The sequence below is a fragment of the Silurus aristotelis genome, assembly GCF_946808225.1.
Source record: "Silurus aristotelis genome assembly, chromosome: 18".
Taxonomy (NCBI): domain Eukaryota; kingdom Metazoa; phylum Chordata; class Actinopteri; order Siluriformes; family Siluridae; genus Silurus; species Silurus aristotelis.
Genome location: NC_139591.1, coordinates 11,661,935 through 11,689,330, shown reverse-complemented (window position 1 = coordinate 11,689,330; position 27,396 = coordinate 11,661,935). Strand labels below are relative to the sequence as shown.

The 27,396-nt window shown below is 36.7% G+C and overlaps 2 protein-coding genes across 5 annotated transcripts; one reads left to right on the top strand and one right to left on the bottom strand.

The window, feature by feature from the left end:
* Positions 1–72: 72 nt before the first annotated feature.
* tmem167a (transmembrane protein 167A) lies at positions 73–5,398 on the bottom strand (the record flags this gene model as incomplete). 3 transcript variants are annotated; one of them, XM_083569217.1, is made up of 5 exons in its annotated part: positions 73–2,398; positions 2,502–2,536; positions 2,774–2,883; positions 3,354–3,422; positions 4,188–5,398. In XM_083569217.1, 4 exons carry the CDS (start codon positions 3,354–3,356, stop codon positions 2,328–2,330), a joined length of 219 nt encoding a protein of 72 aa, XP_083425343.1. In that variant the 3' UTR covers positions 73–2,327. The 3 variants fall into 3 exon arrangements, with proteins under 3 accessions (XP_083425343.1, XP_083425344.1, XP_083425342.1); XM_083569218.1 differs by lacking the exon at positions 4,188–5,398 and adding an exon at positions 3,834–3,912; XM_083569216.1 differs by lacking the exon at positions 4,188–5,398 and having other exon boundaries at positions 3,354–3,482.
* On the top strand, positions 3,446–17,214 carry xrcc4 (X-ray repair complementing defective repair in Chinese hamster cells 4). 2 transcript variants are annotated; one of them, XM_083569164.1, is made up of 8 exons: positions 3,446–3,585; positions 6,362–6,521; positions 6,614–6,804; positions 7,468–7,634; positions 8,918–9,067; positions 10,688–10,824; positions 11,964–12,102; positions 16,936–17,214. In XM_083569164.1, exons 2-8 carry the CDS (start codon positions 6,383–6,385, stop codon positions 17,036–17,038), a joined length of 1,026 nt encoding a protein of 341 aa, XP_083425290.1. In that variant the 5' UTR covers positions 3,446–3,585; positions 6,362–6,382; the 3' UTR covers positions 17,039–17,214. The 2 variants fall into 2 exon arrangements, with proteins under 2 accessions (XP_083425290.1, XP_083425291.1); XM_083569165.1 differs by having other exon boundaries at positions 3,447–3,585; positions 6,414–6,521.
* Positions 17,215–27,396: the final 10,182 nt, after the last annotated feature.

The window sequence follows — 27,396 nt, the reverse complement described above, 5'->3', positions numbered from 1 at the left end:
ATGTAAGGTTAAATTTTTTATATGAAAATTATTTTATCATACAAAGAGCTAAGCATAATGATGTCACATTAATTAACTTAAAAACTTTTTTATTGGGTAAACAATGTCAACTTTTTCTTATTACATGCTTTTCATTACTTCATTACTAACTTAATATTTGTGACACGACTGAATTTCAGAAGAAATATAAGACAAACAAAATTAAAAGTCTTGGATTTACAGTACATCTGGAAAGTATTCACATCGCTTCACTTTTTCCACACTTTAGCTGTTACAGCCTTAATCCAAAATGAATTAAATTCAGAATTTTCCTAAAGATTCTACAAACAATACCTCAATGTGAAAGAAGTTAGTTTGAAATCTTTGCAAATTTATTAAAAATAAAATATTAAATAAATCACATGTACCCAAGTATCCACAGCCTTTGCCATGACACTCAAAATTGAGCCCTGGTGCATCCTGTTTCCACTGATCCTGATCCATACAACTTGACTGAAGTCCACCTGTGGTAAATTCAGTTGATTGGACATGCTTTGGAAAGGGCACACAACTGTCTATATAAGGTCCCACGGATAATAGTGCCAAGCCATGAAGTCCAAGGAATTGTCTGTAGACCTGAAGTCACACCTCAGTAAAAGGCACATGACAGCCCACCAGGTGTTTGCCAAAAGGCACCAGAAGGACTCTCAGACCATGAGAAAGATTGAACTCTTTGAATGCCAAGCATGTCTGGAGTAAACCAGGCACTACTCATTATTATTAACAACAACTCTAAGCACACAGCCAAGATAACAAAGGAGTGGCTACGTGACAACTCTGTGAATGTCCTTGTGTGGCCCAGCCAGAGCCCAGACTTAAAACCGACTGAATATCTCTGGAGAGATCTGAAAATGGTTGTGCACCAACGCTTCCCATTCAACCTTATGGAGCTTGAGAAGTTCTGCAAAGAAGAATTGGAACATAATAGGTGTGCCAAGCTTGTAGCATACTCGAAATGACTTGAGGCTGGGATTGGTGCAAAGGTGATTTAACAAAAAGAAAATTCGATTTTTTTTAATAATACATTTGTAAAGATTTCAAACAAACTTCTTTCACACTGTCATTATGGGGTATTGTTTGTAGAATTTTTAGGAAAATAATGAATTTTATCTATTTTGGAATAAGGCTGTAACATAAAATGTGGAAAAGTTGAAGCTGTGAATACGTTCCAGATGCACTATATTAGGTCAGACAGCATCCACAGCTTTTTTTTGTTTAACAGCAATGTTTAATTCAATTCATTTTAATTTGTATAGCACTTTTACAATGTACATTGTATGCTGTTTTACACAGATAACGTGGTTATAAACTTGTATAAAAGAATGTGCAAGTTTGATGCCTATAAGTTTTTTCTTTATAAATGTCAGCATTTTAACAACAGCAAGGATTTTACAAACGGCACACTAGAAATGGAATGTGGAAAACAAACATTTGAGGGTTCTAAGCAGTTCGGTTTGGGTAAACCTATGCTCATGGTAGACAATGAGGTCTTGCTGCTTTTTTCTGCCAGATTAAATATTTTGAATTGACTATTTAGGCATATGAAACCAATTTGTCCAATTTCTGCTGAATTATAATTTTTTTTTATCAATAAGGCATTTCTTTGTCACTCAATGTTTTTTTTGTTTTTCACACTATTCTGTGTCATCTACAGACACTGTTGTATACATATCAGCAATTTTTTAATTACATCTCTAATTGCTGTTGATGCTAATTTATTTTGCTATGTTCTCTTATTTTTCAATACTTGTGTGTTAACTTCTCCAGTTGGTTGAAATAATTTTGTGCCTCAACCCATTTATCAAAATTGCCATGTTCACCATATTTCAGATGACGGAAAAAATCATAAGTAAAAAAAAAAAATTAATTACTGTCTTGGCTCCATATGCAACTCACTTCACTTGTCAGTGGTTTTACTACTGTGGCTGAGCAGTATATAATGTACAGCCATCCATACTTGCATCAAAAATACACGATTGTGTAGATGAGAAGGTTTAGGTTATAATTGGGTTAGTATGTGATTGATTGTTAATTGTATTTAAAAAAAAACAGTTAACAGGAATACTGCAAAGGGAGGGAGCTCAGTTTCTTTCTAAAATTCCACACATTTTATTAGCAACCAAGAACATACATGAATTAATGTTTACTAAAAAGGCCAGCAAAGCAGGGAAACAGGCATAATAAGTCAGTTAATAAGTAAGTTATTATTTTTTTTTAATTTAAAAACAAACGAAATTACAAAAAAAAGGTGTGGAGGCTTCTGTTCAAAGGTTTTATTTAGACTGCAGCTACTCTGAAAATAAAATACTGAAAGCCATGATGATACAGCAACAGGCCACATAAGGACTTTTTCGTTCACCTAAAATATAATAGAAGACAAAATTAAAAAGTTGAATCACAATTTTTAATTATCATAGCAAATGCTCTATATGCTCTATATAATACATAAAAATGAATCATACCTATTCTTGCACATTTCCAGAATATCCCAAGAAATCTGTAAAAAAAAAAAAAAAAAAAAAAAAAAGTGATTTTATATTTTTTTTTAGTTATTTAATATATTTAACCAACGGATGCTGTTTGATGTTTCAAAATGTTTACATTTTCTAATGCTAAAAAAATTACATGATTTTTAAATAATACATATTTTTATATTTTTAAAACAGACAGTAGTGACAGAATTTATAATTGTAAGATGGAAAACAGCCTTGAATTTCAAACTTTAAATACATACCCTGTTTTGTTCTTATCGAGCAGACTTGGTGCTAGGGCTCTTATGTATGCACAGGTGCAAATTAGCAGCAAGATTACAGTGAGTAAACTCTGGAAATTGAATATGGCAGACTGTAAAGAAATTAGAGACGTCATTATACAGCAATAGCATGCTGAACAGTAACAAAAGGCAGGCAATCGTCCCTACTAGTTTCTACAAATGTGTTAATTTAGCCAAGTTATCTAGTATTTCCTATCATAAGATAACTAAGATGATTAAATCTATTTATAGGCTTCTTTCTATTATAAAAAATAAAATAAAATCAAAACTGGCTAATGAGTGCGCTTTGTTGCAGTGAGCAGCCGCAAGCCACAGGAGAGCGCCAACCCTGAAGAGCCTCTATACACCGTCGTATCATACTTTTATTCTATTTAGCTACATTGGGCTAATTAAAGAATTTTTAACAGCTTCAAATGAACCACTGTTTTGCCATCAACTACACTGATGTGAAATATTGGATAATGTAGCATTTAAAATCGTAAAAGCGCAGTTATTCTCCTGATTAAAACATTAGACAGGGAAAATAAAACGAATGCCTTACCATTTCGATAGCGTCAATCGGCCACCTCACACTTCCTGTGTAGGGAGGATATGGCGAAACTACAGGTGCCTGTCGGGCGGATAGAAAATTCGCAAAATATGCGAAGAGTAAGCAGTTACTTACAAACATACATTTGCCCTCTACATAATCCAATTACAATTCTATGATGAGGTAAATTAAAATCTTGCATTGCTGAACACTGCATTTCACTTGCCAACAAGCCATTTGGCAGGTACGTACTACCCAACTTACAAATGTAAACTTTTATCCAACATTCATATAGGCGAAAATGTAATACGATTCGTTCAGCCCAGCGGAATAATTCCTGATTCAGACGTAGCGAAGAGTGTCCGCATTTTCTGAGGATTATACTTAAATTCAACTGGGTCCCAATCTGGAGGAAGACTATTTTATATCTATAGCACTATTTTAACATTTGAACATTGTATCATATGTCGGTTACGTGTAATATAATGCTGCGTTTGATTCGAGGTCGCAACTTGTAGTTCCCAACCGGGAAACGCCAAATAAATTGCCTCCTTGACCTGGAATTCCTATTCGCCAAGTACCGTTTACGAAATTAAATCTAATTAACAATACCCCGCATACTGCAAGCAGCGTCTCAATTTACATGCGTTTTTAACAACATTCGCTTTAATTCGTTATTTCAGCTCGATGCCAAACTACTCGCTAATGTCCGCTGGCTAGCATGTTATCAAGTAACTCTACGCTGTTTTGCTATGCTGAAATTTCAGTCCAGAATTTTGCATTAATGTTCCAATTAATCAAACATGCCCAATGGGCATTCAAGGCTGGAATTGTGCTTTTAAATACCTTTTCATGAGCTTGCTGTGCTTTGACAGGAACAAAAGACAAGCTTTGATAAAAGCTTCCGTGCTATTTCCGCGTTGCAGAGGCAAATTACCTCTGAAGGGAAGAAATTGTATTTTAAATCTGTTTTACAGGCAAACAAAGAGTTATATAAATCATTAAAAATTAGGAAATCAAGAAAGTTAAATACAAACTTCTTATAGTCGTATCAGCCACTGAAAACATTTTTGGCCGCACAAGTTGGGGTCTAACCGTCATGGTGACCACAGTGACCCAGAAGCAGAGGTGGCAAAAGTACACACATCCTTCACTCAAGTAGAAGTACAGATACTTATGATTTAAAAGACCCTGGTAAAAGTTGAAGTACTGACTACACTTTTTCACTCAAGTTAAAGTAAAGAAGTCTGGGCGCTGACATGTACTTAAGTACACAGTAGTCATTGCTACTACCCGTTTTAGTGTCACTGGTAACTGGACCTCATCTTATTAATACAAAATAATTTTACATTTTCTAATTATCTAAGGTTTCCAGGCTGAACAACCATATAGAGCACAAGCAAAGAAAAGATGATCACTTGAGCAGGAATGTCTCTGTTCAAAGTCATGTTTACATCATCGACTACCTCTGTCTCATCCACGTTAGCAATTCTTGTTGCCTTCTGCCTTGTTCGTTGTTAGCTTTATAGGCTAGCCTATGTCTGTGGTGCCTGATATCCAGTAAATGATACACTAGTGGTATGACAAGTTGATGGGCTGAAAATGGCACGCAATAAGAAGAAAAAATATTGATCATGTCACCAAATAGATTAAAACTAAAGTAGCGAGCCAGGTTTGAAAATGTAAGAAGTAGAAAGTACAGAGATTTGTGTAAAATTTTTTTAAAGTTGTCTGAAAAATAGATAGTGAATTGAAGTATTGATACTAGAAAAATCTACTTAAGTACAGTAACAAAGTATGTGTATTTTTTACTTCCCATCTCTGCCCAGGAGATTATGGATGTGTCCAACTGCATGCTTTTCATCTTCTGTCTTAGCCCAGTCTCTGTGTACTCTTCCTGTAGATTTGCCATTTACTTATTCTTAACAATTTAAAATGCTGTATATTGGCTAACTTTGAGCTTAGATTCAGTCTCTTGGAGTTTAATTAGTCCAAACTTACACCAGCGAGACCCACAAATCATGTAATCAAGTTATCAGCTTACTGGGGAAGAGAGCTGGACTCACCAGATCGTCTCCAAATGAATGTCCGATCTATTAAAAAAAAAAAAAAAAAAAAAAAAGGCTAAACTTAAAACATTACAGTGATTACATTACAGTGTAGTTTAGAAGCTGCACAGCCAGGATTGTAACAATTCTTCAGTGTGTGGTTGAAGCAGCCCCAGGACAGCTATTTCATACTCCATCAGGAAGAGGCTAAAGGGATAAAATTTAGGGTTTTGTTCTTTCCCCTCTCCGTCTGGAGTTGGAAGGAAGAAACAAAGAAATAAATGAGAAAAGAAACCACCTAAGTTTTAGGGACCCATTGCAACACCCTTTTCCTTTTATTTTGTGGCAGCTGCTTTGCAGTGAGCTGGGCTTCTTTCAACAGCAAAGGAATTGGGCCGATACATAACATTTACTGTGAAGATTTGGGCTACAGGAGCAGGCTAGCTAGATCAGCCACAGAGGTGTAGGCATGGTCAGTTGCAGTAGCATCTGGAGCATATGTTGGTTCTTGTCCTGCTCCTTGGCTACTGCTCTTGTTTTACAGCAAATCTTGAGAAGAGCTTGATTATAGGTCTGTTGGAAAAAGGCAAGGGACTTAATGACTATGATAAGCGGAGAAGGTTCTATGACTTTAATCTCACAAAATTCAAATTAATCAATTTTGGTCTCAAATCCAAATATAATTATGTATAGCAAAATTGGTGTCGCTAATGCAATACCTTTAGATGGGCACTGTATATTAAATGCCTGACAACACTGCTAATTTGAGAAAGAAAAACCTTTACATAACAACTAATTACTGTAAAATCCAAAGGGTCATCAAGTTCAAGTTTCACAGTTATTGAACACTAAATACAAAGACAGCCAGACATTGTAAAAAGAAGCAAAGTAGAAGTGTTATAGTCTGCATGCATTTATGCTCATTACTCTTTTGCCTTAAAGTCTGATGGCAAAAAAATAATTATGTTTTAGATTCAAGCAACTTCATTAGTCATGAAGGTCACTGTACGTGAAATATCCATAGCGTCTACACCTGAGAGCACATTCTACCTCAAATTAGAATGGACCAAAAACCTTGGAGCTGGTTTTGTTGTTCTGCTTTGTAATGGTGTGTCTGCCTGGAGTGGTGAAGGTATTTATTTTACATCAGTTATCAGTTGCCTTAACATAATTTATCTCTATATATCAAGCACATGCATCCATAATCTTGTGTGGTGTCATTAGTTTCAGAGGAGGATGTCAGCAGGGAGGCCCAGGAGATGGAGATGCCGAAAGAGAAGTATGTTAATGATCTGCACCAGATTTTGACTGGAGAGGGACAGCCAGATCAGCGCTACAGTTTTAATTTGACACCCAGGCATTCTGGAAGCTCTACGTTGCAGCTATCTTATGAGAAAGTTCAGAGCGACATGTCAGTGAGTGGGATGCTTTGGTTTGCTTGTATCATGTTCCTTTATCTTTCTTGGGATATAGGTAAATTAGTACATTTTGAGTAAAGATGATTGTTTTCTATTATGTTGTACGGTTTGTTGCATTGACTAATGTAAAGGAGCTTCCCTTTAAACTTATAGGGACTTATCTGTCTTGATGTTAACTTGGTAAATACAAATTATTTTTAACATATAGGTCTTATGAATAAAGGTGGATGATTTACTGTCTAAATAGTTTTTTGTGTTTCAATGGGTACAAGTTTGTTTTGTCTCCTGTATATATAATTTCATATTCATGTCAAAGTATTGCTAAGGGCCAGATGATTATTGCGCCATGGTACATAAAACCATTCATGCAATAATCATCTGACCCTTAGCAAGACTTATTTTTATAAATTATTTTTAGCTGGCCTTAAAATGATCTATTTAAAAAAGATAAATGCATTTGTGAAACTTAGGACACATTGCTTTCATAGTAATAAAGAGGGTAAGTAGCAGCTACTGCATGTTCAGGTTTGCAGGGTTGCACCTGGAAAAAACACAAGACTTCTGGAACAATATCAATTGTACAGATTAATATTGATAATTTTAATATGCTGCCAACAAATTGTAATGTTTGTTGTAATAATTGTTGTTTTTTGTTTTCAGTTTAAATTTGGCATGGTGGAACTGTTACCTGTGCCAGAGCCCACTAAAGTCATAAAGGAACTCATAAGTTATGGCTTAGATTGCAGTGCTCGCCTGCAAATCAAGATACAAGATGTGCACAAGGAGAACCAGAGACTAAGAAATGAGCAGGAAAATATAACTACAGAGTAAATCATAACTAGTATAATTTTTCTTTTGATATTTGCCTTTATCCTAAAGATGTTATGTTTTGTCAAATGGAAGTCCATTATGCTTCACATGCATATAGTCCCCTATTTTCAAGTGGTCAGAATTGGAACACATTCCTGCCAGGTGTTTCTTGTTATGAAGCTAGTTTAACCTATCTATGTAATATCTCTGAATATTAACTCTTGGTTTGAGATGTGGAATTTGACCAAGATAACTCTTTGTGGTTCCAAAGAATAAAACAAAAATGAAAACCATTTAGTTGTCTACTGGCGAACAGAAGTCTGTTTTGATGCTGATAAAAGAGGGACTATATTGTCTATAATGCATATTGATAAAAGTCAATTCAAAGAAGGCATCAAAAGTATAAATAATACATGAGCAATTAGCATTAGCAACTCATAGGGCAATAAGATTCAGAATATGAGAATTTATGAAACAAAGATTAACATTTACCCAAGTGATTATAAGGCTAGTGTATGGAGAAAGAAAGGCTCTGTTCATAATCCAAAACATGCAAACTCATAGGTGGAAGTCATCACATGGCTTGGACTTGAATGGCTGCTTCTGGAATAGGCACAATAATTAAAAGAAGAAGCAGAATAAATTCAGAAGTCTTAAAAACATTCTGTTTGTCGATTAACAGAGACTTGCATCCAATCTTATTGGGAAGAAATTCATCATGCAGCAAGACATTGGCACAAAGCACAAGGCTAACACAGTGAAGGACTTAATATAAAATATAGTGGATAAATTGACTTGTAAAAGTATTACAGATGTAGAAAACAATCGTATTAGTCATGACACTGATTTAATGCAGTTATTGCAAGCAAGGGCTATGTGATCAAATATAAAGTTTGATGTACTATAAAAACATCTGTTCCTATACTTTTGTGCACCAAAAATTGGGTAGTCAGCCACCAAATGTGTCATGTTAAAAGCTGAACTTCTGATCAATAATCTTTTATACTGATTTTTATTTATTTTTTACTTTAAACCAAATGTCTTCAGTGTATAGAAAAATAAATATATAATTGGCTTTGCTGTTCCAATACTTTTGGTTGTATTTAGAAGTAAATGTAAAACATCTTGCTGCCTGCTATAGTTTAGCTTGTGACAAATCTTAATTAGGAAATGGTTTCTTTATTGCCAGCCTATTAATTACCAACTTTTTATTGACATTTTATTAACATTTTAATGATTATAAAAAAATATATATATATTAATGCATATAAACTTGAGTGTCTTTGATATCATTCCGTAGAATGGAGAGATATATCGAAGAAAAAGAGACGATGGAGAGGGAGCTGTACAACCGCTTTGTGGTAATTCTTAATGGGAAAAAGGCTAAGATACGCACTTTACATGAGATGATTAAACAGCTGCAGAATAATATAAAAGACAAAAACCACAGGTAAGAAATCCTAATGGATGACATACTATATCTTTGAAAAACAATTTCACAGAATTCATTTTGAATTAATTCTGAATTCTTAGTACTTAATTTTGAATAAAAGAGCTACTGAAATATCATAGAATAAAAAAAGGAGTCAATTACAAAAAAGTCAATACAGCCAATTACACAATCAGTCAAAATATTGTATAAAACGAATGATATGCACATGTAATATACAGTGGTGTGAAAGTGTTTGCTCCCTTCCTGATTTCTTTTTTTTTTTTTGCATGTTTGCCACACTTAAATGTTTCAGATCATCAAACTAATTGCAGAATTGTTCTAATTCAGCCACATTGGAGGGTTTTCGAGCATGAACTGCCTTTTTAAGGTCATGCCACAGCATCTCAATAGGATTCAGCTCAGGACTTTGACTAGGCCACTCCAAAGTCTTCATTTTGGTTTTCTTCAGCCATTCAGAGGTGGACTTGCTGGTGTGTTTTGGATCATTGTCCAGCTGCAGAACCCAAATTCGCTTCAACTTGAGGTCACAAACAGATGGCCGGACATTCTCCTTCAGCATTTTTTGGTAAACAGCAGAATTCATGGTTGCATTTATCACAGAAAGTCTTCCAGGTCCTGAAGCAGCAAAACAGCTCCGGACCATTACAATACCACCACCATATTCTACTGTTTTTTTCTGAAATGCGGTGTGTGTAATGGGACACACACCTTCCAAAAAGTTCAACTTTTGTCTCGTCAGTCCACAGAGTATCTTGGGTATCATCAAGATGTTCTCTGGCAAAACCGAGACGAGCGTTTATGTTCTTTTTGCTCAGCAGAGATTTCTTGATTCTGAACAGGTGTGGCAGTAATCAGGCCTGGGTGTGGCTAGAGAAATTGAACTCAGGTGTGATAAAGCACAGTTTTAACAGGGGGTAAACACTTTTTCACACAGGGCCATGTAGTTTTGGATTTTGTTATCCCTCAAAAATAAAAACCTTCATTTAAAAACTGTCATTTGTGTAATCCTTTACTAATATTAAAATTAGTTTGATGATCTGAAAAATTAGTGTGCAAACATAAAAAAAAAAAAAAAAAAAAAAAATGAAATCAGGAAGGAGGCAACACTGTAGTTTTGAGAACTACTTGAGAACCTGTTGGAAAATATATTTTCACTAGCACATTTCAGCAACACTCTATAACATTTTTAAGTTAAAGTATCTACGTGATGTACACTGCTAAGGTATACTTAAAGTGGATGCGAAAAAAGTTTTTTGGTTTGACCAGGTTTTCTTGCCTTCAACTTATAAAACAGACCGATCGATGCTTACCTGCATAATTAGGGTGATGATAAAACATTCATAAATGTAATAGGATTGCTTAATGTGGAGCAAAAATACTGATTATTTGTTTTGATAAACCATTTCGCATACAAATTTAATTTGAAATTAAAAGTAAATTAAGCCAGAGGTACAGCCACCAGTAGAGGCTTAACCCAAAACATCAGTGGATAATGGCGGTGGGTATTCTCAAGGACCTGTAACAATCAAAACCACAATGTTTGATATATTTACTTGTTTGATATATTTACTTTTCCTACTTATATTTACTCCTCCGCCCCCCCGCCCCCCCCCCAAGATGTAAGAAAGATGAAGTCTGTCATGGAGTAAATGAGCATGCAGATGAGAAATCTGAAGAGAGTTACTATGGATACACCACAGATGAGGAAGAGGATGGGGATACAAAAACTAAAAACCAGATATCTAGCAATCAAGGTTGAGTAGAATTACATTTACATTTTTTAGTTTATTGACCTCAGTGCATATAAGAATATCTTGTGAGTACAAATCTATTCACAGCTTACTGCATATTTATATATTTTATGGTTTAAAAGATATTATGCCTGACTTCCACTGGAACTTAAAGAGCCACTTTTACACCAGAACCTACCACTGCTCAACAGCATTTTGCAAGTTTCCCTTAACTTTTCTATTGATTACACAAATTTGGCCATATGACCATCACACCCCTTATACAGTCTTCCACAAACTGGAAAAGCACAATTATATAGATGTCTTTATTTTAGTTATTTATTTTGTTAATGTGTATATGTTCAAGCATGTTCTATCTTGTAGAGTTTTTAACACATTAACACCTTATCAATGGGTGTTATTTATCTGTCAAACTTTCATTGAAATTTTAGGTCAATAGATGTTTGAATTGTTTTCACAGATATTCAGATATCACCTTTTTTTCTACTTTTGTAATTTTATTCAATTTATTTCACTGAATCATAATTGTCATAATGTTTTGTGAAAAAAATAAATAATAATAATTACATAAATAACAAAGGTTACTTTGCCCATTGACACAGCCCACATGATAACAGGTTATATAGCAGCACAGTGGAAAAAGAAAAAAAATAGAATTAGAAAAGGAAACTGTTATCACTGACTTCCGGCTGTAGACCCCTGACAAAAACAATCAGCATTACTATTCTAATGTGTTATACCGACTAGTAAAAATAATTAACATATGGCTGCTTCATATTTGGATGTACTACTTGACCTACATGAACCCAGCCATTAGGGTTGCACAAGCCAGTGCGCTGTTAGTGCCGGTCCCAAGCCTGGATGAATTTGGAGGGTTGCGTTAGGAAGGGCATCCAGCATAAAACTTGTGCCAAATCAAATATAAGGATCACGAACCAGACTTGGTCTAAAAGAACTTTAATTGTGTAACTTTTAATTCAATTCAATTCATTTTTATTTGTATAGCGCTTTTAACAATGAACATTGTCTCAAAGCAGCTTTACACAGATAATGCGGTGATTAAAAATGAATATGTTCTTTATGAGTAAGTCTTTAATGTTGTGCACAGTAATAAATAATTGTTATAAATTGATTTTTGGAAGAACTGACAAGCAACCCAATTGATGACAGCCTAAATGACATTGCGGATGTGGCACCAAGGCGCAAACGGCGTCAGCGTGCAGTTCCACCCTTGGGATCCCAGACAAAAAGTCCAGCGCTTGAGCAGAGACAGCCCTTATGGTAAGACCTTCAGACTTTAGGATTAGTGTAAAATACTGTGTGTGTGTGTGTGTGTGTGTGTGTGTGTGTGTGTGTGTGTGTGTGTGTGTGTGTATATGTATATATATATATATATATATATATATATATATATATATATATATATATATATATATGATATTGAAGTATATTTCAGTTTTCCTTCCTGATTTATATAGTTTTCCTTCCTGATTTCTTTTTTTTTTCTTTTTTTTTTAAAAATGTTTGTCACACTTTAATGTTTCAGATCATCAAACTAATTTAAATATTAGTAAAAGATAACACAAGTGAACACAACATGCAGTTACAAAACTACATAGCCCTATGTAAAAGGCCTGATTACTGCCACACCTGTTCGCAATCAAGAAATCTCTTAAAAAGGACCTGCCTGACAAAGTGAAGTAGACCAAAAGATCCTCAAAAGCTAGAGATCATGCCGAGAGCCAAAGAAATTCAGAAACATATGAGAAAGAAAGTAATTGAGCTCTATCAGTCTGGAAAAGGTTATAAATCCATTTATAAAGCTTTGGGGCTCCTGCAAACCACAGTGAGAGCCAATATTTACAAATGGCAAAAACATGGAACAGAAGAGAACCTTCCCAAGAGTGGCCGGCCGACCAAATTTACCGCAAGAGCACAGCGACGGCTCATCTAAGAAGTCATAAAAAAAAACCCACAACAACATCCAAAGAACTGCAGGCTTTACTTGCCTCAGTTAAGGTCTGTGTTCATGACTCCACCATAAGAAGGAGACTGGGCAAAAATTATCTGCATGGCAGAGTTATAAGACGAAACCCGCTGCTGAGCAAAAATAACATAAAGGCTTGTTTTAGTTTTGCCAGAAAACACCTTGATGATCCCCAAGACTTTTAGGAAAATACTTTGTGGACTTATGAGACAAAAGTTTTACTTTTTGGAAGGTGTGTGTCCCATTACATCTGGTTTAAAAGTAACACTGCATTTCAGAAAAAGAACATCATACCAACAGTAAAATATGGTGGTGGTAGTGTGATGGTCTGGGGCTGTTTTGCTGCTTCAGGACCTGGAAGACTTGCTGTGATAAATAGAACCATGAATTCAGCTGTTTACCAAAAAATCCTGAAGGACAATGTCCGACCATCGGTTTGTGACCTCAAGCTACAGTGAACTTGGGTTCTGCAGCAGGACAATGATCCAAAACACACCAGCAAGTCACCTCTGTATGGCTGAAGAAAAACAAAATGAAGACTTTGGAGTGGCCTAGTCAAAGTCCTGAGCTGAATTCTATTGCGATGCTGTGGCATGACCTTAAAAAGGTGGTTCATGCTTGAAAACCCTCCAGTGTGGCTGAATTACAACAATTCTGCATAGTTGAGTCGGCCAAAATTCCTCCACAGTGCTATATAACGGACTCATTGCAAGTTTTTGCAAATGCTTGATTACCGTTGTTGCAGCTAAGGGTGGCCCAACCAGTTATTAGGTTTAGGGGCAAACACTTTTTCGCACAGGGCCATGTAGTTTTGGATTTTGATTTTGTTTGGGTTTTGTTTTGCCATGTAGTTAATGGATTTTGTTGGATTTTTTTTTTGTATATACATAACACACATACACACACACACACACACACTGAACAAAATTATAATTTTGTTTTTGCCCCCATTTTTTATGAGCTGAACTCTAAGATCTAAGAAATATTCTATGTACACAAAAGTCCTTTTTCTCTCAAATATTGTTTACAAATCTGTGTTGGTGCGCACTTCTCCTTTGCCGAGATAATCCATTCACCCACAGGTGTGGCATATCAAGATGCTGATTAGACAGCATGATTATTGCACAGGTGTTCCTTAGGCTGGCCACAATAGAAGGCAACTCTAAAATGTGCATTTTTACTGTATTGGGGGGTCCAAATTCCAGTCAGTATCTGGTGTGACCACCATTTGCCTCATGCAGTGCAACACATCTTCGCATAGAGTTGTTTAGGTTGTTCATTGTGGCCTGTCGAATGTTGATCCACTCCTCTTTAATGGCTGTGTGAAGTTGCTGGATATTGGCAGGAACTGGAACACGCTGTCGTATACGCCGATCCAGCGCATCCCATACATGCTTAATGGGTGACATTGAGTATGCTGGCCATGCAAGAACTGGAATATTTTCAGCTTCCAGGAATTGTGTACAGATCCTTGCAACATGGGGTTGTGCATTATCATGCTGCAACATGAGGTGATAATCATGGATGGATGGCACAACAATGGGTCTCAGGATCGCGTCATGGTGTCTCTGTGCATTCAAAACGCCATCAATAAAATGCACCTGTGTTCGTTGTCCATAACATATGCCTGCCAATACCATTACCACACCACCACCATGGGCCACTCAAACCACACCGCTGACATCAGCAAACCGCTCACCCACACAACGCCATACACACTGTCTGCCATCTGCCCCATACAGTGAAAACCGGGATTCATCCGTGAAGATAACTCCTCCCCATAGTTCCAGGCGCCATCGAATGTGAGCATTTTCCCAGTCAAGTCGGTTATGACGACGAACTGCAGTCAACTCGAGACCCCAATGAGCATGCAGATGAGCTTCCCTGAGATGGTTTCTGACAGTTTGAGCATAAATTCTTTGGTTATGCAAACCAATTGTTGCAGCAGCTGTTTAGGTGGCTGGTCTTAGACAATCTTGGAGGTAAAGATGCTGGATGTGGAGTTCCTGGGCTGGTGTGGTTACACATGGTTTGCGGTTGTGAGGCCGGTTGGATGTACTGCTAAATTCTCTGAAACGCCTTTGGAGAATGCTTATGGTAAAGAAATTAACATTCAATTCACAGCAAACAGCTCTCATGCACATTCCTGCAGTCAGCATGCACAATATTTGATAGAAATAGGCCTTTTGTGTATATAGAAAGTCTTAAACCTTTAAGTTCTGCTCATGAAAAATGGGGTCAAAAACAAAAGTGTTGTTTATAATTTTGTTCAGTCTATCTATCTATCTATCTATCTATCTATCTATCTATCTATCTATCTATCTATCTATCTATCTATCTATCTATCTATCTATCTATCTATCTATCTATCTATCAAATAATTTTTATACATATATTTTTATTTATGCATATATTATTATTCCTAAACCATACTTAAGAAGTGTTCCTATATTTAATATACATTTACTTGCAGTATGCAACTCTTCATTGCTAGTGTTTATTCGAGGTATTGTGAAGCTCAGGGATTAACACTTTTGAATAGAAAATCTATTAAAATAGCTTGTATTTTGGATTGACAGTGTTGATATTGATGTTATTTTGATCTCAATTGATTGTTGCCTGATTTTCTGTTTTTAATATTTTTTAAAGTGTTAATAGTGGTCTAATGCATTTGTAAAGGTTGTAATCTACTTTCCTTTTTTACTGAGTTTGAACATTGTTTCTTCTCTGCAATGATAGTTTTTACTTTTTAACAAACCAGCCTGTCCCTGATCTAAAGGCGTGTGTGTGTGTGTGTGTGTGTGTGTGTGTGTGTGTGTGTTTTTTTTAATATATATATATATATATATATAAAATTTGTTGTTGTTTTTTTTTTTGTTTTTACTTTTAAGTATTAAGTTAAAAAAGTGCATACATTAAAAGTGAATATATGTACTGGAACAAATTTAGTAAATGTTAGGACACTGTACAGTACATGGTGTACATGGTACATAGTGTAGGTAGGGACTCCAGCAAGACTAGCTATGGCAGTAAATCTAAAAGGGAGAGCAAAAGGTAACACGGACATGAGGGATCCCTGGGATATGCCCGCCACAGCGTCAACTAACCTGAGTTAATGTGTGAGAGTGGGGGGGGGGGGGGGGGGTGTGTGTGTGACTAAATATCTCAGTTCAACAAAAACACTGTATATATCCTTGACCCATCCAGATCTGCTCCTTTACCTAAGAAAACTTTACTGACAAAAGGCATTATTTTATGTGCCACCTTTTTTTTTTTTGTTTGTTTTTGTTTGTTTTTGTTTTTTATAATTTGTGTGTGTGTGTGTGTGTGTGTGTGTGTGTGTGTGTGTGTGTGTGTGTGTGTGTGTGTTTAGGTGTAGTTTGTATATTCTTTACATTCTACTATATACAGTGGAACCTCGATAGTTTGCAACTTTTCATTTGGAACCGAGAGAGTAACTCGCGAAAAATCTGATAGTTATAGCTCGAAAGTTCGTAGTAACATTTCAAAACAGAGTTTGCACTAATAAATTACCTTTAAAAAAGGTTTAAAAAACTATTTTATTATTGTATTATTCATTTAAAGTAGTAAATAAAACAATTATGACAAGTAATTCACAATTTTGTTGAGTTTACAGTACAGTGCATGTACAATTCCCCTTGAAAAAGGAACCATCAAAAGAAGAGTCAAAACCTTGTGATCTTTGTTACTCACGAGGGGTCATAGAACGTGACCCCAGCGAATATCGAGGTTGCACTGTAGATCTTTAATAATAATTACAAAAACGGATTATTTAACAGTCTGTTGTAATTTTTTGATTGTAGAATTAATTACAATCCTTGGTTCAAATACAATTTTAATTGCACTTTAGACTGACTTCCTCTTAACTTATCAGTTCCCTTTATGTAAACTATGATTATGGGAACTAACAATAACAAGTTAATAGTTAACAACAATTAGTTAACAATAATTGAAAACATAAAATGGATTTTTAAACCCTTCCAATAATTAATAAAATACAGTATTTGACCTGATTGGTAAAAAAAAAAATTGAAACAGCTTCCAAATGATGTTTTCATATTAATTATCTTACTAGTATTCTAACTAGTATTGTAATGTAATTATAGGAATGATCTGCTTAAAGAAGCCAAATCAGAAGAAAGTAAAGTTCCATTTCAGCAGCCTATACAAGCCAGTCCAGACCCTGATGACCTATTTGATGACATCTAAATGCCGGTCATGTTTTTGACACATTTTTGATTTAACTGTAGTAAATATGGCAATTAATGTGTGCTTTAAAGATTGTCTTTACATTTTTAGCCTAAATGCTGTACACTCCCTAGACATTTTAGTGTTTGTATTTGTCAAAAAAAAAAAATCATAATAAAATTGCTCTTATTTTTGTATGTTTTATGTTTATTGAATTCTCAAAACTCCCTTTTGTGTGCTTTCTTAATATTGACTATACATCTTATCTTAATCTCAATATTTAGTATTGTTTAATTACTTTTTAAATATATGACTCGGTCCATGTGATTTATAACTTAAAATGGTGCACCTACATTTATATAGTTCTAAGTATAATGTGCATAATTTCAATGCAAAAAATATTTAATTAACTATTTTGTAATTATAACTTTTTTTGATAATACCTCCATTTTAATAGACTCAAAAGCAAGGGGACTAAATAACAATTCTAAAGATTAAAATAATAATTATGAATATAAGGATGCAGATAATTTGCAACTAAGTTATCTTCCTTGAGATGCTTTGGCTATGCCTTTACCACAGCCATCTCCAGTTACTGCTTGCCTTTCTATCTTCTGTTTTATCTTCAGTAAATGAAGACATGTTCAATTGGATTGAGGTCTCCTCACTGGCCATTCAAAAGCTTGTTTTTGAAAAAAAACTTACTTACTTTTTAGAAACTTTGGCATCAATAATGATGAGTGGCAGGATAATGCACTTTGCCACAGTTCAGGAATTGATGCAATATCGTTCAGGAATGTATATTTATTGCCCCTGGAGTTTACATTAGTTGGAAATGATGAGAATTACTCTAACTTGACCAACACTTCGTTAGTAAGGTTTTCTGTATACAGTCAACCCCCGAAAATTCATGGTTTGGAAATTTGCGGTTTCTCATTTGGAACCGAACTAAAAGCAAGTTGTGGATTATCTCAAAATTCGTGGGAATCTGCAGTGGGACCGAATGTTCAGGAATGTTAAAATAACATTTTAAATTGCTCAGACAGAGCCCCCAACACGATGGCCAGGTCCCATCCAGGCCTCAGCCTCCGGGTGCCACAAAGAAAACGGATCATGAAAGACTGCCTCACTACGGCGGCGTGATACACCGAAATGGCTGCATAGACTTTCAGGGTGGACGGAGCCAACCCTTTGGCGAACTGTCCTTGGAGGAATTCCAACACTGAACCAACTGGGCAGTGAACTGGATCCAGCTGGTTGTTCTCACACCCGAGCACAGAACAGGCGCCATCTGGCGGCATACGACCTCCTCGTGGAGGGACCTCTGGAGTGGAAAATAGTCTCTACCACCTTGGTAGAGAGGCCAGAACCTTGGAGTTGTGCCCCCTCAGGGGCCACAGATCCAGGCGGGGTTGGACTATGGCACCCCTGACCCAGGAGAGGTGATCCTTCCTCTGAGGAATCTTCCAGGGAGGGTGCTTGAGGGCAAGGAGGAACACACAGCCAGAAAGTGTGCCTTACTTTCTTGCTTGCTTTTATTTATTTTTTCTTCTTTCTTAGACGAACAATAGACAGACAATATACACAACACACAGAGCGCTTTGTGACCAAACAGAAGCTGGTGCCAGCTTCACTCCATGTGCTTTTTATACTACTTGGTCGTGAAGTCACCCCTCCGGGATTACACACATTATTTCAGAGCGTGGACAATGTGGTTGTGTTCCCAATGCATTGCAATGCAGCTCGAGTTCCTGAAAGGGAACTGATTATTAGCTATGCTTACTGACATTTTAACAAGAACACTTGAATACTTTTTTATCATTGTCCCAATTTTTTGGAAATTGTAAATGTGTAAATTTATACAAAAAAAACCCCCAGAAGTAATGATTTGATCTCATTAACCTATATTTTATTCACAAGTGAACATAGAAAACATATTGAATGTAATGTAATGCAGTTTTTTTTTAGTCTAACCCAGTCATTAAGGCAGTGCACTCTTAGTGCTGGTCCAAAGCTGTGTAAATGGAGGGGTTGCATTAGGAAGGGCATCCAGCATAAAACATGCCAAATCAAATATGCGGATCACGAACCAGAATTTCATACTGAATTGTTTGAGGCCCGGGTTACCAACGACTGTCACGGGTATTTTTAGCCAACAGGGTACCGGTGGAAATTGGGCTACTGTTGGCCAAAGGAGGCGAATGAGAGGGGGAAGACATCTACTGAGATAGCAGGGAAAAGGAGAAGTGGAAGAGAGTGGAAGTTAGCGTTTATACATTAAATGTTGGTACCATAACTGGTAAAGGGAGAGAGTTAGCTGAAATTATCGAGAGGAGAAATGTAGATATGTTGTGTGTGTGGGAGACCAAGTGTAAAGGGAGTAAGGCCAGGAACTTCGGAGGTGGGTATGAACTGTTCTACCTTGGAGTGGATGGAAAGAGAAATGGTGGAAGAGAAAGAGCACAGTAAGAGTGAAGTGGAGTGTTGTATATTCGTCGTCTTGGTGAGGTGTAGTTGTCGGCTGGAAGGACTCTCCTTTAGACACGGTATTTCGTGTAAATAATGATTTTTATTCAACACAGAAATATAGCATCTTTACAGGCCTTCCGGTCAAGCCTGGAGTCAGCACGCTCTGATTCAAAGTCTGACTCCAGATCCATGCTTACACACACATTAAATGCTTGCCCGTTTCCTGGGTCCACGTCTTAATGTAAATGAGATGCATATGAGCTTACTGTGCAATAATGTTGAACTTAAAGAGAAGCCTGCCTTTGCCCTGACTGAAGTGTTCCAGATGTTTCCAGGGCTCACATTCCCAGATCATAAAACATAAAGCGCATCCCGTTTTCCTGTACCTCAAAGTATATGGTGAACGGGTCAGAGGTCGCCTCCCAAAAAGATATACATCCTAGACCAATCTTCCACCAGCCTTGAGATAACATTTAAAGTCTTCTCCTACACTTTTGCTTAAAGAGAACCATCTGTCCAGGCGGTTCAGTAATTAACATTGGCCTTTCCAGGAATGTCACCATTGCAGAATAATTTAAATTTAGGCCTTTTGACATTACACATTTAAGATACTATACATTTAAGATACTACAGGAGGTGAAGAGTTTTTCTGATAGGGTGATGAACATAAAGCTGCAAGTTAAAGGGGTGATGATAAATGTCCTCAGTGGAGTGAGTTAGATGAATTGGTTGTGAGTGTACCTAGAAAAATGAAGATTGACCTCTGGAAAGAAAAGGGAAGTAAAAGAGAGACATGGTGGTGGAATGAGGAAGTGCAGTAAAGCATAAGGGAAAGAGCTTAACGAAACAGAATTGGGATGGGCAGAGAGATGAGAAAAGGAGGCAGGAGTAAAAGGAGATATCGCAGCAGGTAAAGAGGGATGTGGCAAAAGCAAATGAAAAGGAGCTGCATGAGAAGCTGGACACTAAGGAAGAAAAAAAGGATTTGTACCGATTGGCCAGGCAGAGGGACCGAGCTGGGAAGCATGTGCTGCAAGTTAGAGCAATAAAGGATTTAGGTAGAAATGTGTTGACTAGTGAGGAGAGTTTGTTGAGAAGCTGGAAGGAGTATTTTGAGCAGCTGATGAATGAGGAAAATGAGATTGAGAAGGTTGGATGATGTGGAGATGGTGAAGCAGGAAGTGGATAGGATTAGTAAGAAGGAATTTAGAGCCGCAATGAAGAGTGGAAAGTCAGTTGGGCCAGATGACATATGAGTAGAAGCATGGAGATGTTTAGGAGAGATGGCAGTGGAGTTTTTAATCAAATTGTTCAACAAAGAGTAGTGGAAGCCAGGCTGGGAAAAGAGATGAGCATCTGTGAGCAACAGTCTGTTTTCATGTCGAGGAAGAGCACTACAGATGCAATTTTTGCTTTGAGAATGTTGATGCATAAGTAAATAGAAGGTCAGAAGGAGTTGCATTGTGTGTTTGTGGATTTACAGAAAGGATACGACAGGGTGCCAAGAGAAGAGTTGTGGTACTGTATGAGGAAGTCTGGTGTGTCTGGTGGACAGGTTGATGGCCGAGGTTAGACAGGAGTCTCCATGGACTATGATATTTGCGGATGATATTGTGGTATGTTCTGAGAGTAGGAAGCAGGTTAAGAAGAGCCTGGAGAGGCGGAGGTAGGCAATAGAGAGAAAGGGGATTGAAAGTCAGTAGAAGTAAGACACAGAATGTGTGTGAATGAGAGGAAAGACAGTGGAAGGGTGCGGCTGCAGGGAGAAGAGGTGGTGAAGGTGGATGAGTTTAGGTAGCTAGGGTCAACTGTGCAAAGTAATGGAGAGTCTGTTAGAGAAGTGAAGAAAAGAGTGCAGGCAGGGTGGAGTGGGTGGAGAAGAGTGGCTGAAGTAATTTGTGATAGAGGGATACTGTATCTGCAAGAGTGAAGGGGAACGTTTATAGGACTGTGGTGAGACCTGCTATGTTTTGGTTTAGAGGCAGTAGCATTGGCAAAATGGATATTCTATTCTATTCTAAGACAGGTAGTGGAGCTGGAGGTGGCAGAGCTAAAGATGCTAAGATTTTCATTGGGTGTGACAAAGATGGGCAGGATTAGAAATTTGTTTATTAGAGGGATAAAACATGTAGGACATTTTGGAGACAAAGTGAGAGAGGCTAGATTGAGATGGTTTGAGGTGGGAAGTAACAAAGTACAGCACTTTGTTGCTGTACTTAACATATTTAATACCAAATTTTTCCCAGAGATGACATATATAAATTTGTGTTGTATTTGTAAGTATATTAAACAATCATTGTCAATAATGTAAAAAAATATTTGAAAGACCATGAAAAAATTTTTTTTGTCTCTGGTCACAATTGTGACCGGTGGTAGAACACAGGAAGTCTAAGTCTATGGTGTATATAAATACATAAAAAACTCCAGAAATTCGTTTAAAGACTGGATTAAATTGTTGAAGTGTTTTATTTGATTAACAAATATGTAAACATTGTCTGGCTCAGTTTAAAAAATTGGCCACCACCCCTTTTTTGATCTTATTGTGTTGTGGTAACGGGACACCTGAAGATCATGTAGATCATGAAGATCATCTACTCCTCCCATTTGCTGGTTGTAATTGTGGATTATTCGAGGTTGCTGGAGGTAGTCATATGCCCTACTTTCCTTATTCCATCTCCTAACTGGTAACTCTGTGTAGACATTTTCCACATTGCTTGCAACAGTGACCACACTGTTATCCCTCCACCTAACCAGTAGCTTTTCTCCTTCAGACAGAACTTCTGTGAAGCCCCTCTGCAAATTTTGGAATTCCTTTATTGGTTTAAATAGCACATCACACAACTGGTTTTGCCACATGGTCCCAGTGCACCCATATCCTCGCTTTGTCATCTCATCAATCAGGCATAATGTGGTGAAAAGGTTGTCATGCGTGAAGTTGCATCCTCCTGGAACACCAGCTTGATCAGCCAAACCCAGCACTACACTGGGCCCATGACCTAACCCAGTCTCTGAAAGAAGGGTATGCACTCCAGCATAAGGCTCCATGTGGTAGAGGTAACCCCCTGAGGACGCCAGGCTCCAAACCTTATAGCCATAGCGGATTGGTTTTCCCTTTATGAACTGCTTGTACCCGTGTCGCCCATAGTAGGGAATCATACTCTCATCAACTGACTGATGAACTGAGAATTTTGTATGAGTTGTTGAGCTCCTGGAAGACTGGCCTCACCTTAAAGAAGCGGTCATTGTTGCACTTTGTGTTGTCCACAACATGGATGGAAGCCATAATTTCATCAAATCTGTTTCGTCTCATAGCATTGGAGATGCTGCTGTTGTGGACATTCCCATCTAGTGACCAGAGCAAATGCCATCATGGAACAGTAAAATATCCAGAGGTGAGGAGCACACCATAGAATACAAGTAGTTCATCCATGCTTAAATTAAGAGGTTTGTATATGTTCTAAACAGAGTAGAGATTTGACATTTCTATAGTAAGATCTCTCAGAAATGGGGGGTACAATGCTAAAAACACATCCAATGGATTCGGATTTGTTGCTTTTAGACATTGTGCTGTGTTGGTTCATACACAATGTAGTCAGGCAAATTGCTTTTTGCTGTTTTTTAAGACTTTCTGAAAGACCTACTCTTGTTGTTCCTTTTAATCAGCTGAGCAGGGATGCTTTCTGCCAAGGGCACTGGTATGGTGGTAGTAGTAGCATCTGAAGAAGGCAATACAGATGATGAAGCAGCTTCAAGTTGTTTTGTGTGATTTCTTGTTCGGATTTTGAGTTTTGGTTGGTCACTGCAGGCAGGTTCAGGGATGTTTTCTGCCAAGGGTGGTATGGTGGCAGTATTAGCATCCGAAAAGGGCAATAAAGATGATGAAGCAGCTTCAAGTTTTTTTGAGAGACTTCTTGTTTGAATTGTGAGTTTTGTTTGGTCCTCGCATTCAGGTTCAATTTCCTCAAAATTATCAGATCCAAACAGTTCTGCAGTAGAATTAAAAATTCTTGATGGTATGTGAGCTGAGTCACCAGTAAAATCCATGTCAGATGCATTGCAATCACAGTCGCTTTCTATTGCATCTTTCTCTATCCTAGGGACCAATGCTATATTACAAATTGCAGGCTCTGGATCATCAGTGTCAAGTAAATCCAAAACTTGACTTAATGTCAGTCTGAAAGAGAGTTCATAAAAATAACACAGAATTACATATGGAGAACATAGACTCCCTGTGTTATACCACCTGTGTTATACCACCGGTCTTAATTTATCTGCAGTTTGACAACAGAATAAAGCATGTATTAATTTAATTTCAATGTGTATGTATGGATAACCCTTTCATGATGATATGTGCAAAAAAAAAAAAAAAAAGAGCTATTCAAAAAGGAACTTAGTATTCTTACCTGTCCTCTCTGAGCTTTGACGTCATCCTTCTGTTCAGATGGCAGCACCAGGAAATAAATGTGTGTGGTTACATGACCAAACTAACCAATCATGTTAGACCTGTCATAAACTCATAAAGACATTTTACATTTTCATTTGTAAATATTACTCATATTATGCTTCATAATATGAGTAAATTTTTTAATTTTACACAAAAATATGCAGGGAAAAATTGTGGTCACAATTGTGACCAGTGGGATTAAATGGGTATATGGGTAAAGTATATTTTTCTGCTATCATTACTTCACTATTGATTTTTCAGACAACTGTTCACAAATATTTGTAATTTCTATTTCTTACAACTTCAAAACAGACTCGTTACTTTTATTTTAATCTATGTGGTGAAATGCCAAAATATTTTCATCTCACTGCAATCTTTTTTAGCACATCAACCTATTTCCTGTCATTGTGCGGCTTTTTCAATCCACTGGTGTATCATTTCCTGGCTCTCACACACCACATACGTTGACTAGTTTACAAAACAAACAATAAGCAGGTAGAAGGCAACCAGAAGTATGGGGTTAACGTGGATAAGACAATGGAAGTCAGTGATGTAAACATTCCTGATCACCTGATTATCATCTTTTTTTCTCTGCTTGTGTTATGGTGCTAAATGGTGGATGTTTAGCCTGGATACATTCATTAGGTTACAATTTTTTTTATTCGTTTTGTAGTATTTTATATATATATATATATATATATATATATATACAGTACAGACCAAAAGTTTGGACACACCTTCTCATTCAAAGAGTTTTCTTTATTTTCATGACTATGAAAATTGTAGAGTCACACTGAAGGCATCAAGGGCTATTTCACCAAGAAGGAGAGTGATGGGGTTCTGCACCAGATGACCTGGCCTCCACAGTCACCGGACCTGAACCCAATCGAGATGGTTTAGGGGTGAGCTGGACCGCAGAGTGAAGGCAAAAGGGCCAACAAGTGCCAAGCATCTCTCGGGGAACTCCTTCAAGACTGTTGGAAGACCATTGCAGGTGACTACCTCTTGAAGCTCATCAAGAGAATGCCAAGAGTGTGCAAAGCAGTAATCAAAGCAAAAGGTGGCTACTACACACACACACACACACACACACACACACACACACACACACACAAAATAATACTACAAAACGAATTATATATATATTAGGGCTGTCAAAATTCAAACGCAAATTCATTTTAACAGCACTAATCTTATTAATGTGCGATTAATGCAGCGTGTATTTTTGTTTGACCATTTCAGCACAACCTTCATTTAATCACGACGTCCTTTATTTTCTTAGATATAAAATAAATATTTAAACTCCACCGAGAATAATCAGCACCAAAATCCGCCATGTTGCTCACATTGGGCAATTAACCCTCTTAATTAAGCGTTTTGTGGGATTTATCCTTATAACGCCGAAAAGAACTTAAATTAATCAGTCTTTTTTAAACGTTCAGATAAGAGCAATACATCATTCAAATCTGTAAAGGGTCTAATTTTATTTATTTACACTTATAATAACAAGAAAACGCTGTGCTTTTGTAAAATAAAATAAAAAACTGACAGGGGGCGCTCTCTACCATCTGTTTCTTCTCTTCACAAACATAAATAAAACTATTTTATTCATAGACATAATAAATATATGAATAGAAAGCTCGAAAAGTCTGATTTTAAATAAACCATCGAATATTCTCTGATTCTGTAATTTGTATGAAAGATATAAGGGGTATAGTTTCTCCGGTATCACCTTATTAACCGTCCGTGTGGAAACATAGAAAAAGTGATTTTTGGTGTCCTAATGATTTATGTAGCTAAAACACCATAATTACTTTTACACTTTTAACATTTACAAGAATATTTTGTCTTATGCTCTATGTTGAGTTACAACATAGATTTATAATAATCATACATTTGCATAAAGCATCCATATTTCTCCATGCTCATGTTGATGAGAGTATTAAAAATGTAAATTATTTATTTATGGTACATTTAGAACAGATTAAAAATGTGCGATTAAGTTGCGATTAAATATTTTAATTGACAGCCCTAATATTAATATGATGTGAGGTTCAGTTACCAGCGTGACACTAAAACAGGTAGAAGTAATAGCTACTTTTTACTTAAGTACGTATGTATTGGATATGTCAGAGCCCAAACATCTTTACTTTATACGTTTTTACTTAAGTTAGTCAGTACTTCAACTTTTACCTGAGTATTTTAAAACATGAGTATCTGTACTTCTATTTAAAAGAAGGCTGTGTGTGTACTTTTTCCACCTCTGGTTCGGACATGTGCAGAGCAGGAACATGGGGTATATCGGTAGAAGAATGCTGAGGATGGAGCTGCCAAGGAGGAGGTTTATGGATGTGCTGATGGAAGACCTGCGAGAAGTTGGTTTGAAAGAGGCAGATGTATAGGACAGGGTGGTATGGAGACGGATGATCGTGGTGACCCCCAATTGAAGAAACTGAAAGAAGAAGAAGAAGACTTAAAATTTCTGAGTCTGGCATGGAAAGCTGCATGGGCTAGCCTCCCTCTTGTCTTGCTGGATGCATAATCCTAATCAGGATGGCTATTTTTTCTCCACGTTTTTGTATTTCTTTCTACATTTTCTGATTTACCTGATTCAATTATTATTATTATTTATATAGATCTGGACAAACATTTATTTTATATACCAGCTCAAATTAGAAAAACATTTTTATTATTTGGTTTGCAATATACAGAAGGTTTTTTGGATTCATAGATTGAATTCAGAATTTCTTGCTGGAATTACCTGGAACAGTTCTTAGCACCACTCGGTTTGCACTTGGTTATAACTAATGTCACCCACCAACATTAGTTCAAAATGATTAGTATCTCACTCTGTTAGAAAAAGGACTCAATTTAGAAAGCACACTGGTCTGCATTCAGATAAAAAAAAATTTTTTTTCACACTGTCCATTATGGATGAGGAATTTTGAATATGGTTTTATAGGGGCATAAAGGCCGTTCGTGATATCTAAAAAAAAAAAGTTTTTCCAACCTTTAATAACCATAATAACCAAGAATTACTATACTAATGCTGAAATTGCTAAAAATATACTTCCTGTAGTCAGGACCTTTCAGTAACTGAAAACAATTGTGCATTATCAGATAAGATATGATTGGCACAACATTCCCACAAACTCCAGAAACTGGTTCCCGGATGTATACAGACTTTTGTGAAAACACGAGGGAAGGCTAATGAAACATACGCTGTTCCAATCCTCCTTTTTCATTTCATTCATTTTCATACATGTTTTCAAATCCTCCTTTTTCATTAAAATGGCACATTAAGTGCATTAATATATATATAGTATCTCGGGTCCCTGGTGTCTAGTGGTTAGGATGCGGCGCTCTCACCACTGTGGCCCGGGTTTGATCCCCGGCCAGGGAACCCACCCCAGCCATTAGGGTTGCACAAGCCTTAGTGCCAGTCCCAAGCCTGGATAAATGGAGA